Source organism: Phycodurus eques, chromosome 14 (genome assembly GCF_024500275.1).
Source record: "Phycodurus eques isolate BA_2022a chromosome 14, UOR_Pequ_1.1, whole genome shotgun sequence".
NCBI classification, from domain to species: Eukaryota; Metazoa; Chordata; class Actinopteri; order Syngnathiformes; family Syngnathidae; genus Phycodurus; species Phycodurus eques.
Window position 1 is genome coordinate 25,109,636 of NC_084538.1, and position 13,723 is coordinate 25,123,358.

At 43.4% G+C, this 13,723-nt stretch overlaps 1 protein-coding gene across 1 annotated transcript in view; it reads right to left on the reverse strand.

Moving 5' to 3' along the window:
- gabrr2a (gamma-aminobutyric acid type A receptor subunit rho2a) overlaps window positions 1–13,723 on the reverse strand; it is a 90,868-nt gene that overhangs the window by 72,088 nt on the left and 5,057 nt on the right. Inside the window, exon 2 of the mRNA XM_061695455.1 lies at window positions 13,205–13,311. Coding sequence (XP_061551439.1) covers window positions 13,205–13,311 — 107 coding nt within the window. The remainder of the gene's footprint in view (window positions 1–13,204; window positions 13,312–13,723) is intronic.

Below are 13,723 nucleotides of genomic sequence, written 5' to 3' on the forward strand. Positions count from 1 at the left end.
CCGTCCTCAAAAAGGTCCAGCAGAGGATGTACTTCCTGCGGCTTCTGAGAAAGCACGGCCTGCCACGGGAGATGCTGAGACAGTTCTACACAGCTGAATCATTGAATCCGTCCTGTGTTCTTCCATCACAGTCTGGTTTGGTGCTGCTACAAAAAAGGACAAACTCCGACTGCAACGGACAATAAAAACTGCTATAAAAACTGCTGAAAGGATTGTTGGTACCCCCCTACCCATCATTGAGGACTTGCATGCTGCCAGAACTCAGACAAGGGCGTGCAAAATCCTCTCGGACCCTCCGCACCCCGGTCACCAGCTCTTCCAGCTCCTTCCCTCAGGGAGGCGCTACCGATCAATGCAAACTAGAACTAGTAGACATTCCAACAGCTTCTTCCCTCTTGCGATCAACTTCTTAAACACCTAACCTATAATTCCATTACAACAAGCTGGTAATTTTTTGACTTGATTTCGTTGTGACATTTCTGTGGGCCCAATTATGTATTACTCGTACACTCACTGTAGTTGTCTCGCCATGCTGCACTATTTGCATACACTGGCCACTCATGCCAGAGTAGCATCTGCTCCATTTGCACACTGATTGAGGAGTATCTGTAACATTTGCACAACCGACATTGTCCCAGATGATCGCACTACTCGTCACTTTAAACCGCATACTCTCCTTGAAGTTTGAGCGCCCTTTGCACAATGGTCATTGCACTGGTCTATTGCAATATTAGTCATTCGAACTGCTTTAAGTGCTCGAGGACTCTGCATCTTTTTGCACAATTGTTTTTTTTGTCAATGTCTTTATGTCTCTAAAGTGTTCTGTAAATTGATTGTCTGTTGTACTGGAGCGGCTCCAACTACCAGAGACAAATTCCTTGTGTGTTTTGGACATACTTGGCAAATAAAGATGATTCTGATTCTTCAATGCTTCAGCTGCCCCCTGCTCCAGTGTGTTCCACTAACATGTGTATGTGTTCACTGTGATGGGTTAAATGCAGAGAACAAATGTCGTGTGCATGCATGCATGATTATGACAATAAAAAGTGATTCTTCTTCTTCTTCATCACAAAGGCCTCACCTAATGCTGAGTGGACCCACTGTTATACACAGAGAAGCACTTGCATCAAGGCACCTTTCCCCTGAATTAAGTGAGGTGATGACTGACGTTATTGTTGTAGTACATTTGATAAAAACCAGACCACTAAAAACAAGAGTCTTCTCTGCTATCTGCGAGGAGCTGGGTACTGAACATTAAGCGGTGCTGTGTCACAGTGAAGCAAGGTGGCTGTCACGAGGAAATGTATTTTTTCAGGTTTTTGAACTCAGAGAACAGATAAGAGTGTTTTTGGAGCAGGAGCACAAATGTGGACAGAGAAATTTAGCGATGACAACTTCCTGGGAAAGCTGGCCTATCTGAGTGACATATTTGGAAAGCTAAATGAATTAAATCTTCAGCTTCCAAGAAAAGACAAACACCTCCCTGAGGTCACAGACAAGATCAGCTCTTTCCCTCGAAACCTTGGAATGCGGTGCAGGCGACTTGATGAAGGAAACACTGATTTCTTTGAGAACCTGCATGAATTTGTGGACACTACTGACTATGATGCTACCGCAGTGATTCCACACAATAAGCAGCATATTTTATCATTGGTGGGATTCTTTAAAAAGTACTTCCCTGAAAACAGTAACCAGTATGACTGGGTGAGAGATCCTTTCAATGCACCAGCTCCATCTGGTTTCAGCTTTGCAGATGAGGACCAATTCATTGACATGACCTCTGACTCCACATTGAGACTGAGGATTTCATCTGAGTGAATTCTGTGTAGAGAGACAGTATCCACTCCTGGTGAACAGGGCTATGGGTATTCTGCTTCCTTTTGCAACTTCGTACCTATGTGAGACTGGCTTCTCTGCTGTTGCTGCACTGAAGACCAAGTACAGGTCCCAACTAAACATTGAGCAGGGGTTCAGAGTTGCAGTATCATGTTCAAACTCCGCTTTGAAAAGCTGTGCACTGCAAAACGTGCTCATTGTAGCCATTAATTGTGACATTTTTTGATAGGAAAATATAAGGAACAGAAAAATCATCATACATCGCATGGAATTCGGTGAGGCCATGGAGAATGACTTCCAGACGGCTTCGAGGAAAATCTGCTCCACCATCCGGTGTCTCGGGAGGGGGAAGCATTGTACCGTCAACACTGTATGGTGGGGCCAGGGTGCTGATGACCTCAACTTGACTTTTTAAGAAGGTGTGTTCCAACTACAGGGGGATCACACTCCTCAGCCTCCTCGGTAAGGTCTATTCAGAGGTTCTGGAGAAAAAGGTCCATTTGGTAGTCGATTCGCAGATTCAGGAGAAGCAGTGTGCTTTTCGTCTTGGAACAGTGGTCCAGCTCTATACCCTCAGAAGTGTCCTCGAGGGTGCATGGGAGCTCTCCTAACCAGTATACACGTGTTTTGTTGACTTGGAGAAGGCGTCCGACCGTTTCCCTCGGGCAGTACTCTGGAGGGTGCTCCAGGAATATTGGGTACAGGACCCGCTAATAAGGGCTGTCGGTCCCTGTACAACCGGTGTCAGAGTTTGGTCCCCATGACCCGCAATAAGTTAAATTTGTTTCCGGTGAGAGTTGGAGAGCTGCTTTGTGTCACCAATTCTGTTCATTTCCTTTATGGATAGATTTTCTAGGCGCAGCCGAGGTACTGCGGGGATCCGATTTGGTGGACTCAGCCTTAGGTCTCTGATTCGCTCTCTGTATCCATGTGTCGTGGTGAAGAAGGAGCTGAGACAAAGGGCAAAGCTCTCTCTTTACCGGGCGATCTACGACCCGACCTCAGATAAGCGGAAGAAAATTGATGGTTTGATGAATCATTTTTTCCACCATTTATTTGAATTTATACAACTCAATTGATTTATTTTTTACTCAATTGAGGTGGGAAGTGAAACTAAACAACTGAAATATTAATGTATGTGATTGACTTGGACTTGAGGTTTAACGTGCTGCCTTCTTGGTCTGGTCAGCATTGCAAAAGAGATGTTCTGTCTTAACTGGTGTTTTACTTGGTTAACCAAAGGTTAAATAAAATAAATATAGATAAATATGGTTGCGCAAAGGTGCACTCACTCTTATAAATGGAATGTGGCTATGTTCAGGAGTAACTAATCACATTCAAATTAATGTTAACTGGGAGTTCACACAGACCTACCACCATTTTAATTTTTAAGTGCCAAAAAAAACAACAACACATGCATAGGACCTTACAGAAACATCATTTGCTTTATTAACTAGAATGGCTGAATGAAGAAGATGGTTGTTGACCAGATTTATTGTTTTACCCATCCATCCATTTTCAACATATGTTATCCTGGTTAGGGTCGCGGGGCGCTGGAGCCTATCCCAGCTGACTTCGGGCGAAAGGCGGACTACACCCTGAAATGGTCGCCCATCAGTCGCAGGGCGCATATAGACACAGACAACCATTTGCACTCACATTCACAATGTCACTGAGTGGGAACTGAACCCATGCTGCCCGCACCAAAGTCAGGTGTGTGTACCACTACACCAGGGATGCCCACACTTTTTGGCTCAGGGGCCACATTGCCGTAAAAAAAAATGTCATGTGAGCCAGCATTAATTTTACATGCTACCGACGAGGGGAATGCTTTTTTGTATTTTTATTTTAGTGTTTTACTATGCTGTCTGCTGCTAGGTAGATCTTATAACTCCCTGACCTGGATAAATTAAGGTTAAAATAAAAATTAATGAAATGCAAAATAAAGTATTTTTATGAAATTTGACTCAAACTCAAACTTTATTCATCAGAATCAACAAACAACATGTTTGCATTAATGTGAAGGGTGATACTGAGATCTCGACTGCAGTAAATGGGGCAGGTCTGGCTCAAAAGCGGTGGTTTTAATGCGCAAGATGTCACGCAGGTGGGAGTCACTTAGTCTTGTCCTCACGCGGTTCTTATTCATGTTCATGACTGAGAATGCCTTCTCACACAAATATGTCGAGCCAAACAAGCTCAACATTTTCTTAGCAAATGTACGAATCTCTTGGAACCTGTCTTTATCCAGCTGCTGGTAAAAGTTGACAAGAGGGAGTTGTTGGTACCAGCTGCGACACTCTGTGTCACACTGCAGCTCAATGAGCTCCAACTGCAGGTGGGCTGGAACGTCACTGAGATCCACGGAAACGGTTTGGCACATAGAACTTTTTGGTGAATAAAACAATGGAGTTTTGTAGCTTTACCTCCTTCTTCGCTTACTTTGTTACACACTAGGGTTGATAATCCACTGTGCTCGCCAACCATGGCAGGTGCGCCATCCGTAATAATCCCCGTGATTTTATTCCACTTTAATTTTATGTCATGTACGGCGGAACAAACAGAAGCAAATAAATATTTCCCTCTTGTTTGGTCCTTAAGGCTCTGGAGGTCAAGTAGCTCTTCACGCACGTTCATTTCACTGTCCACTCCTCTAAAAAAAATCAGTAACTGAGCGCTGTCGGATGCATCCGTGCTTTCGTCACAGGCTCACGAAAAAAATTCAAACTCCACTCCTTTTGCGTCCAACTGTCTCTTAATATCAGAAGAAACTTCTTCGATCCTTCGTGACACAGTGCTACGAGCCAGGAAAACATTGGCGAACTGTTGCTTTTTCTCAGGACAAATGTTCTCCACCATTTTCATCACGCAGTCTTTAATAAATTCACCCTCAGTAAAAGGTTTGCAGTGCTTGGCAATCAGCGTTGCCACCTCATAGCTTGCCTTTGTTGTATTTTCATTCGACTCACTGGCTCTCGTGAAAAAGTGTTGCTGTGCCGTTAAACCAGTTTCCAGTTGCTTCCATTTTTCACTGTGTTCGTTCCCAGTTAACTTGTCGTAATTAGCATGTTCCGTCTGGTCGTGCCTCTTTATATTGAACTCCTTGAACCCAGCCACAGTCTCTTGGCAAATTAGGCAGACGCAGTTGTTTCTAAACTCAGTGAAAAAAATATTCAGACTTCCATTTGTCCTGGAAACGTCGGCCCTCGCTATCAACTTTCCTTTTCTTACTTCCAGTTGCCATTTTAGAAATGGCCAAAAAACAGATCACGCGCAAAACGGCCCCGCGAGAGTTCAGCCACAAGTTTACTGCCATCCTGTGGTGAAATATAAAATTGCGCGTGTATATTGGACTGCCGGGCCACATATTATTGGTTTTATGACAGAGGCTTCGGGCCAGTGGAAATATGAACACGGGCCGGATTTGGCCCGGGGGCCAGACTTTGGGCATGTCTGCACTACACCATCAGTGACCATTTACTGATTTACTGAAGTGAGGATAAGCAGAACGGAAGATGAGTGAATTAATGAATAAAGGCTTTTTACCAGATCTGCTGCATGGTACTTGTACTTCAACTGTAGTTTGTTTGAGGGAGTGATAGAGAGAGAGAGAAAGAGAGAGAGTTAGAGAGACACACAGAGAGAGAGAGAGATTACACCAATGCAAAGATTCATGTTTAACAGTTACTTCTGACCATAAAATAGAGGTAATGTTGCCATACGTAGAGCTAAAATAAAAACATCTGCAATTTACCGCACAATGTTTTCTCAAGTTTGAAGTGGGCTGAAATATCCATGTTTTGGCCAGTTACAAAACTTCATTGTATGGTAAAGCTGTTGTTCTTCATCGTCTGAAATCTAAACACGAGTCACACAGCTTTTTCTTTCTCATGCTTTTTTTTTTTTTTTTTTTTGCTGGATATGAATCACTGTGAATTGCCCGCCATGCCCACTACATTTCCATTGGACTGCCATGAAATTTGTGTATTTATCTGTTGATTGTCTTTCCTATTTGTCATGTCTAAGAAATGGTTATGTTCACTTCTCATTTTATTTTGTAATTGTCTCTCCTCTTTTTTCAGGTAACTTGCCCTTGCCCTGTGTTTCCTGCCAGTCTGACTGTCTTCCCAGCCCCGATTGTTTCCACCTGTTCACCATTACTGTGTGTGTGTGTGCGTGTATGAGTGTGTGTGAGTGGGTGGGTGGGTGCATATATAGTCTGCGTTTCCCTTTGTCCTGTGCTAGTTTGTCTTGTCTGTTGAGTCAGATTGCTAAGCCTTGTTTTTGACACCACGTGACAAGTAAGCCTAGTTTTGTGCCAAGTATATAGATTGTCTATTTGAGTTTTTTTTTTATACTGGCCGAATGGTTAGAGCAGGCATGCCCAAAGTCTGGCCCATATCCAAATTTCCTCCAGCCCGCAGCATCCTGTCATAAAATCAATAATATGTGGCCCGCCAGCACAGTTTCCCACAATAAACAATACACACGTACAAAAAAAGCAATTTTATATTCCACCAGAGTGGCAGTAGACCTGTGGCCGCACTCTCATCGCGTGACCCCTGTGTGAACTTGTACCCCTGTGGTATATTTTTAGCCCATTTCTAAAATGACAACTGAAACTAAAAAGAGGAAAGTTGACAACAGCTGCAGTGTGACGAGGTGTGTCAAAATTGCCACCAACAACGTCCTCTCGTCAACTCGTCAACTGGACAAAGACAGTTTCCAAGAAATTTGAACATTTGCTAAGAAAATGCTGAGCTTGTTTGACTTGATTTACTTGTGCGAGAAGACGTTCTCGGTTATGAACATTAACAAGAACCATGTGAGGACAAGACTAAGTGACTCTCACCTGCGTGACATCTTGCGCATCAAAACCACTGCTTTTCAGCCAGTCCTGGCCTGCTTAATGCAGTCGAAACACCAGTATCACCCTTCACATTAATGCAGGTATTATTTTTTTTAATTCTGAGGAATTCAGTGAATTGATTTTTTGTGAGGATCAAACCACAGCTTTGTCAAATTTCTGTCATATGATATTATCGTCTGAATAGTATAGTTACTGTTCTATTCTTTGTCAAAATGCACTGGGATGTGATTTGTTAAAACAAAATCAATAAATATATTTAAAAAAATTTCAGTCAACTTTCATAAAATAGTTCATTTGTAGTTAATTTATTATTATTTTAACCTTTAACTACCCTGGTAATGCAATTAACAACAGATTCTCATTTGCAATATCGACCTAGCTGCAGACAGCAAAGTGATATAGTTACATATTTACACGTTAATTTACAATGGGAATGGTTCGAGGAATGTCAGGCCAAATGGTCGGCCCCCATACATTTTCATCAGACCAAAGCTGGCCCTCTGCAAAAAGTTTGGACACCCCTGGGTTAGAGCGTCTGCCTCACAGTTCTGAGGACCGGGGTTCAATTTCTCCGTGCGTGCGTGGGTTTTCTCAGTGCACTGCGGTTTCCTCCCACATCCCAAAAACATGCATGGTAGGTTAATTTAAGACTCTAAATTGCCCGTAGGTGTGAATGTGAGTGCAAATGGTTGTTTGTTTATATGTGCCCTGCGATTGGCTGGCAACCAGTTCAGGGTCTACCCCGCCTCCTGCCCGATGATAGCTGGTATAGGCTCCAGCACTCCCGCGACCCTTGTGAGGATAAGCGGCTCAGAAAATGGATGGAGTTATTTGTTTTCAGTTTTTTTTCCTCAAGTAGAGTGAGTTTGTGTTTGTATTTAAAGTTGTCATTTTTCCTCATGTACTTTTTCACTAAACAATTAATTGTTTGAAATTTGCTGTTTCTGTGTTTGAGTCGGGCATTTGGGTTCAGACTTTGTTCGGTCATGAAAAAACAAACTAGTCAGCATGAACCCAGCCGACTCTGATTGCGTGATTGCCCCCGTACACTCCCAAGGCGCCCATCTTAATCAGCAGGAAGGTCTGCTGACCTCTCTACAACATGGAGTGAGAGAACTAGCAAACAGTCAGGAAGGTCTTAAAGCTGCCATGGCCACCCAAGTTGACCTTCGTCTTCCCAAGATCAACAGGTTCTTTCGCCCCTCACAAAAGAAGCATCTCCTCATGATTCAGTTTTCACCCTCGCTCCATAACTGCCACAACCTAGTTCTCTGGTGAGTCTGGGGAATGCCAACCGTTTGTTGGTTACAAGATTGACTTTATAGTGTCACACCTCAATGGAAAAGCGAGGGCCTGGGTCACAGTTGAGTGGTCCCGGGGTTCATCCATCTGTGACTCTCTCTCAATTACTTTGTAGGAGCTCTGAGGAGGATTTTTGATCCTGTTTCGTTTGATTGAGAAAAAGCACGGGAACTGAGTAACATCAGGCAAGGTATTCAGTGTCTGACTATGCAATCTGATTTTGTACTCTGGCCACAGACCGTGGAAATGAATGCCATTGCACTTTCTGATATCTTCTTAAAATGACTCTCTGGCGATCTACAAGATTTGCTAGTGCTACTTGAGCTACCCTCAAATCTTGACTCGCTAATAAATCGCAATAAGAATGAGCAATCCTCTACAGGAGCGCAAGAGAAGCTGTCACTATCAGAACCCTGCTACAATGTCTCCAACTGGTGGGCACAGTGTCTTAACAGTTCCGCATCAGGTCTTCTCAGCACGAGCAGAGAAACCCATGCAACAGGGACAAGTCAAGCGATCCACAGGGGAGCGTCAACATCATTTGCAAGAAGGGAAGTGTTTTTATTGTGGGCAGACAGCTCATCTCCTTGCAGCATGTCCAGCAAAAGACGAGAGGACAATGGTGAGCCGTTTCCTCATGAATTCCCCCTGGCGGGTCCTAACGGTAAAACACATGACATTACTGTTACGCTCGGAGTGCTCATTGACTCAGGGGCTGATGAGAGTTTCATGGACTGGGAATATGCCAAAAGGTTTAGCCTAAAAACACAACAGTTATCCAACTCACTACGAGCCAATGCTCTTGATGAAAGCCTAATTTTAAGGTTACCCATAAAACTGAACCTCTGGAAATAAAGGAGTAAATAAATATTTTTCATTTGTATCGTTCTAATTTGCACCCTCATTGTGGGCTTTCCTTGGTTAAAGAAACACAAGCCACACATTGACTGGGATAAAGGCAAAGTTTTGAATTGAGGAAAGGCCTGCAAAGATTGTTTCAAGTCAGATCATTGTATAAACGTCAAGACCGCTGTTAACATTTCTCCTCACACAAACTCTGAGCCTCCTGATCTTACTACAGTTCCCAGTTCCTAACATGATCTGTGAGAAGTTTTCAGCAAAAGTAAGGCTACTTTCTTCCTCCTCACAGACCTCATTGAATGACTATATTAAGACCTCATTAAAGGCTGCTCTTATTCATCTCTGGCGGGGCAGTGTTCTTTTTTGTAGGGATAAAGAATGGGACTCGCTGACCTTGTATTGTTTACAGTCTGCTTAATGACATTACTGTTAAGAATCTGTATCGTCTGCCACTCATGTCGTCAGCCTTTAACCAGCTTCAGCAGGCCAAAATATTTTCTAAATTAGATCTGAGAAACGCATCCCATCTGGTTTGAATCAGAGAGGGGGAAGGATGGAAGAGCGGCTTCAACAGTCAGTGGCCATTACATATACGTTGCTATTCCGTTTCTACTTACTAATGGATCTGCTGTTTTCCAAGCAATGATTAATGACGTTCTCAGAGACTTCCTGAACATCTTTGCGTACGTGTACTTGGACGACATTTTGATCTATTCCCCTGATTCGGGCACTCACATTTGCCATGTGTACCAGGTTCTCTAGCATTTGTTAGACAACCACTTGTATGTCAAAGCGGAAACAAGTTCATTTCATGCCTACACTGTATCGTTCCTGGGGTTCATCATAGCACCTGGAAAAATGCAAACAGACCCGGCTAACATTACCGCAGTGTCTCAGTGGCCTACACCTGATAGCCCCAAAAAGGTGCAGCAATTCTTAGGGTTTGATAACTTTTACAGGTGGTTTATCAGTAACGTCTGCGCCATAAGCTTCAGTTCTCCATGCTCTCGCATCTCCCCAGGTTCCATTCCAGTAGTCCCCTGGAGTAGAGGCCTTCCAACTCCTCAAGATGTGGTTCACTACTGTGCCAATACTCATGGCTCCTGATCCTACCTGGCAGTTCGTGGTGGAGGTGGATGCTTCCAATGATGGGTTGGGAGTGGTTCTTTCACAGCATTCTGAGGAGAACAACCACCATCCTTGTGCCTTCCTGTCTCAGGAGCTCTTTCCTATCATGTCGGGAATCATGGGTTGTTGGCAGTCAAAATTGCCCTGGAGGAGTGGAGACATTGGCTAGCGGGGGCACAACACCCATAATAACATGGAATACAGTATATCTGTAAAGCTAAAAGACTAAGCTCATGTCAAGCCAGGTGGACATTTTTTTTATTTTATTTTTTTTAACAGATTAAATTTTGTGCCGTTTTACAGACCAGAGCACCAAACCTAATGCCTTGTCTGGTTTGTTTGGCCCCGAGCTGACTGTCAAGGAATCCGAGGCCGTCCTTTCACCGAACCGTGTGGTAGAAGGGGTGACTTGGCAAATAGAATCTTCTGAGAAGCAAGTGGATGGTAAGAGCCCAACACTCAGTGGTTGTCCAGTGAATCACATATTTGTCCCTGCTGCCATGAGACCACAGGTGGCCCATTGTGCTCACACCTCGCTGCTCACCTGCCATCTGGGTATCAAAAGAACAATGCATGCCATATCCCAGAGATGTCAAGGAATATGTCGAGGCATGTCCCAGCTGTGCCGGCAATAAAACCTCCTCCAGAGCACAGATTGGGTGGTTGCAGCCTCTCCTCAGTCTTTCCTGTCCCTGTGCTGAGATTTCCCTGGACTTTGTCACTGGGCTCCCAGTCTCTGAAGGTAACACAACTGTCCTCACTGTAGTGGACAGATATTCCAAGATTAACCATTTCATCGCTTTGCCAATGCTGTCTTCAGCCAAAGAAACTACTGAAATTGTTATGACTTGTGTTTTTTATCGATGGAATCCCTAAAGATATTGTTTAAGACCATGGGCCCCAATTTGTCTCTAGATTCTGGAAGGAGTTCTTCAAGCTTATTTTAGCCACCTTCAGCCTTTCCTCTGGCTACCACCCGTGATCCAACGGCCAGTCGGAGTGACTCAATCAAGAGTTGTCGACATGCCTTCGATGTCTGGTGTCTCGGAACCCAACATCCTGGAGCAAGAACTTGGTGTGGTTAGAGTATCCACACAACACACTCTGTCCACTGTCTTCGGTTACCAGCCTCTAGTTTCCTCAGAGACAGAAAAATATATCAGTGTTCCATCAGCCCATGGTCCACAGCATCTGGACAGCAGCCCGCAGGGCATTCCTACAGGCCGCACACCATATGAAGAGGGCAGCTGACCAGGGGCGCTGACCAGTTCCTGTGTACCAGCCTGGTTTGAAAGTCTGGCTCTCAACACGGGGCTTACCTCTCAGAATGCTGTTTCCGGAAAACTGGCCCCACAATTCGTGGGACCGTTCCCGGTGTCCAAGGTTGTGGGTCCCTCTTCAGTTCACCTGTGCTTGCCTTGGTTCCTGAGGGTCCATCCCACCTTCCACTTTAGCCTGGTGAAGCCGATCAGGGAGACGACCATGGTCCCAGTGGTCAGGCCTCCCTGGATGGTCGATGGTGGTCCGGTCTACTTCGTCAAGAGACTTTTGGCTGTATGCAACAGGGACCGGGGCAAGCAATTCTTGGTGGATTGGGAGGGCTATGGGCCAGAGGAAATGTCCTGGGTTCCGTCAAGCTTCATTGTGGACCCTGACATTTTCTTGGACTTTTACGCCAGTCATCAACAATTGCCTGGTTCATTCAGGAGCCATCCCTAGAAGGGGCGGAATTGTTATGTCTAAGAAATCTGCCTGATATATTGTATTATGTTCACTTCCCATTTTAATTTGTTATCTCTCTTGTTTTACGTAACATGCCTGTGTTTCCTGCCAGTCTGATTGTCTCGATTGGTTCCATCTGTTTGCCATTCCCATGTGAGGGTGTATATATAGTCTGTGATTCCCTTTGTCCTGTGCTAGTTCATCTTGTCCATTGAGTCAGAGTGCTAATCCTTGTTTTCCATGCCACATGTACAAATTGTCTATTTGAGTTTTGTTGATGCATCTGTCTCACAGTTCTGGGAGCCTGGGTTTAAATCCAGCCTCGCCTGTGTGGAGTTTGCATGTTCTCCATGTCTGTGTTTGTTTTCACCAATTTTTTTTTCCAAGTAGATTTTGTGTTTGTCGTTAAAGTAGGCCTTTTTTTTCCTCTTCTGAGTGCTTTTGTGTTTGAGTTGCACATTTGGGTTCAGACTTTGGTCGTGACACTTATGCCCTAAATTTTCAACTTACTTTTTGAAAGTAGGATGGGATACATTTTCCCTTATAAAACCAAGGCCGCAATATTTTTTTTAATAATGTTATGTTTTTACCTTTATTAATCAAATATGAAAAATTTATGTATGTAAATGTTATATGTAAAGTCCAGTATATAGTCTTATTTTTCACTCTGTAAAATATAATCGAGGGATTTGAACTTAAACCAAATCATTAGTTAATGTAAAAAAAAAAAAAAATCAAAACAAACAATGATAGTTGCTGTGCAAAAATGCAGCACTCTTTATTTCCCCAGTGTCGTCCAACCTCTGCTTGGCCTCAAGTGCAAATTAACCTTGTGTCCAGTTTTGTACATGTCCAGGCTGTGAACAAGTACAGTCCAGGCTGTGAACAAGATTGTTAAATGAATAAAAAATTATGTACTGAAAATAAATCAATAAATAGAAGAATGTTCACCACAAAGTGAACAGCCCAAAGTATTTATGCTGGCAACTGCCCACTCGTTTTTTAGTTTCACGACAGTTAAAAATTATAAAATGCTGCTTAAAACGTTGCCTTTTAAATTAAAAAATGTTATGTGACAATTTTGAATGTAAAAGAGATTGAATTACCTTCCATTATTATATAGTGGAAATATTGTTTTAAAATACGAACAAATCAGAGTTTGACAAACATCTCGGATTGTGGTCGACCCTTATGTATTCTCTAAAGACAAAGAAAAAGGATAACAGCCTAGCAACGAGCACAAAACTGATTCCACTAGAATGATGGACATCTTGCGGATATACAGGACAGTGGTATATTTTTCGAAAAAAAATACAATATTTTGGCCGATGAATATTATTTCCACAAGATTGGACAGGGAAAAGGAAGCTTTTTTTCAAGTAACTTTTTTGTAATGACAGATGACAAAAATACGACAAAATGTTTGGAGAATTATCAACTAAACTACAAGAAAAATTTGCTAAAAATGACGAGCGTGTTACTTACCTCCGAATGCTGGCCTCATGGTGAAGTCGTGATTATCTACTTTGATGAGATTCTCTGTCTTCATTTTGCGAGACTTTGTCACATCTGGAGGCTTCTTTGCCAAGGAGCTAAAGGAAGAGAATTGAGTAGTGCATTATGTTAGTGTCTTCTGCAACATATGGTTTAACCTACCCTTTACAGAATATGACGACTATTGATTCCACAGCGGGGAAATTCACTGGTTACATCAATAAGAAATAATATTACAGTCCATCCATTTTCCGTTCCGCTTATCCTCACGCGGGTCGCGGGCATGCTGGAACCTATCCCAGCTGACTCTGGGCACCCTAAACTGGTCGCCAGCCAATCGCAGGGCACATAAACAAACAACCATCCACACTCACATTCACACCCTACGGGCAATTTAAAGTTTTCAATTAACCTACGATGCATGTTTTTGGGATGTGGGAGGAAACCGGAGTATCCGGAGAAAACCCACGCAGGCATGGGGAGAACATGCAAACTCCACACAGGCGATGC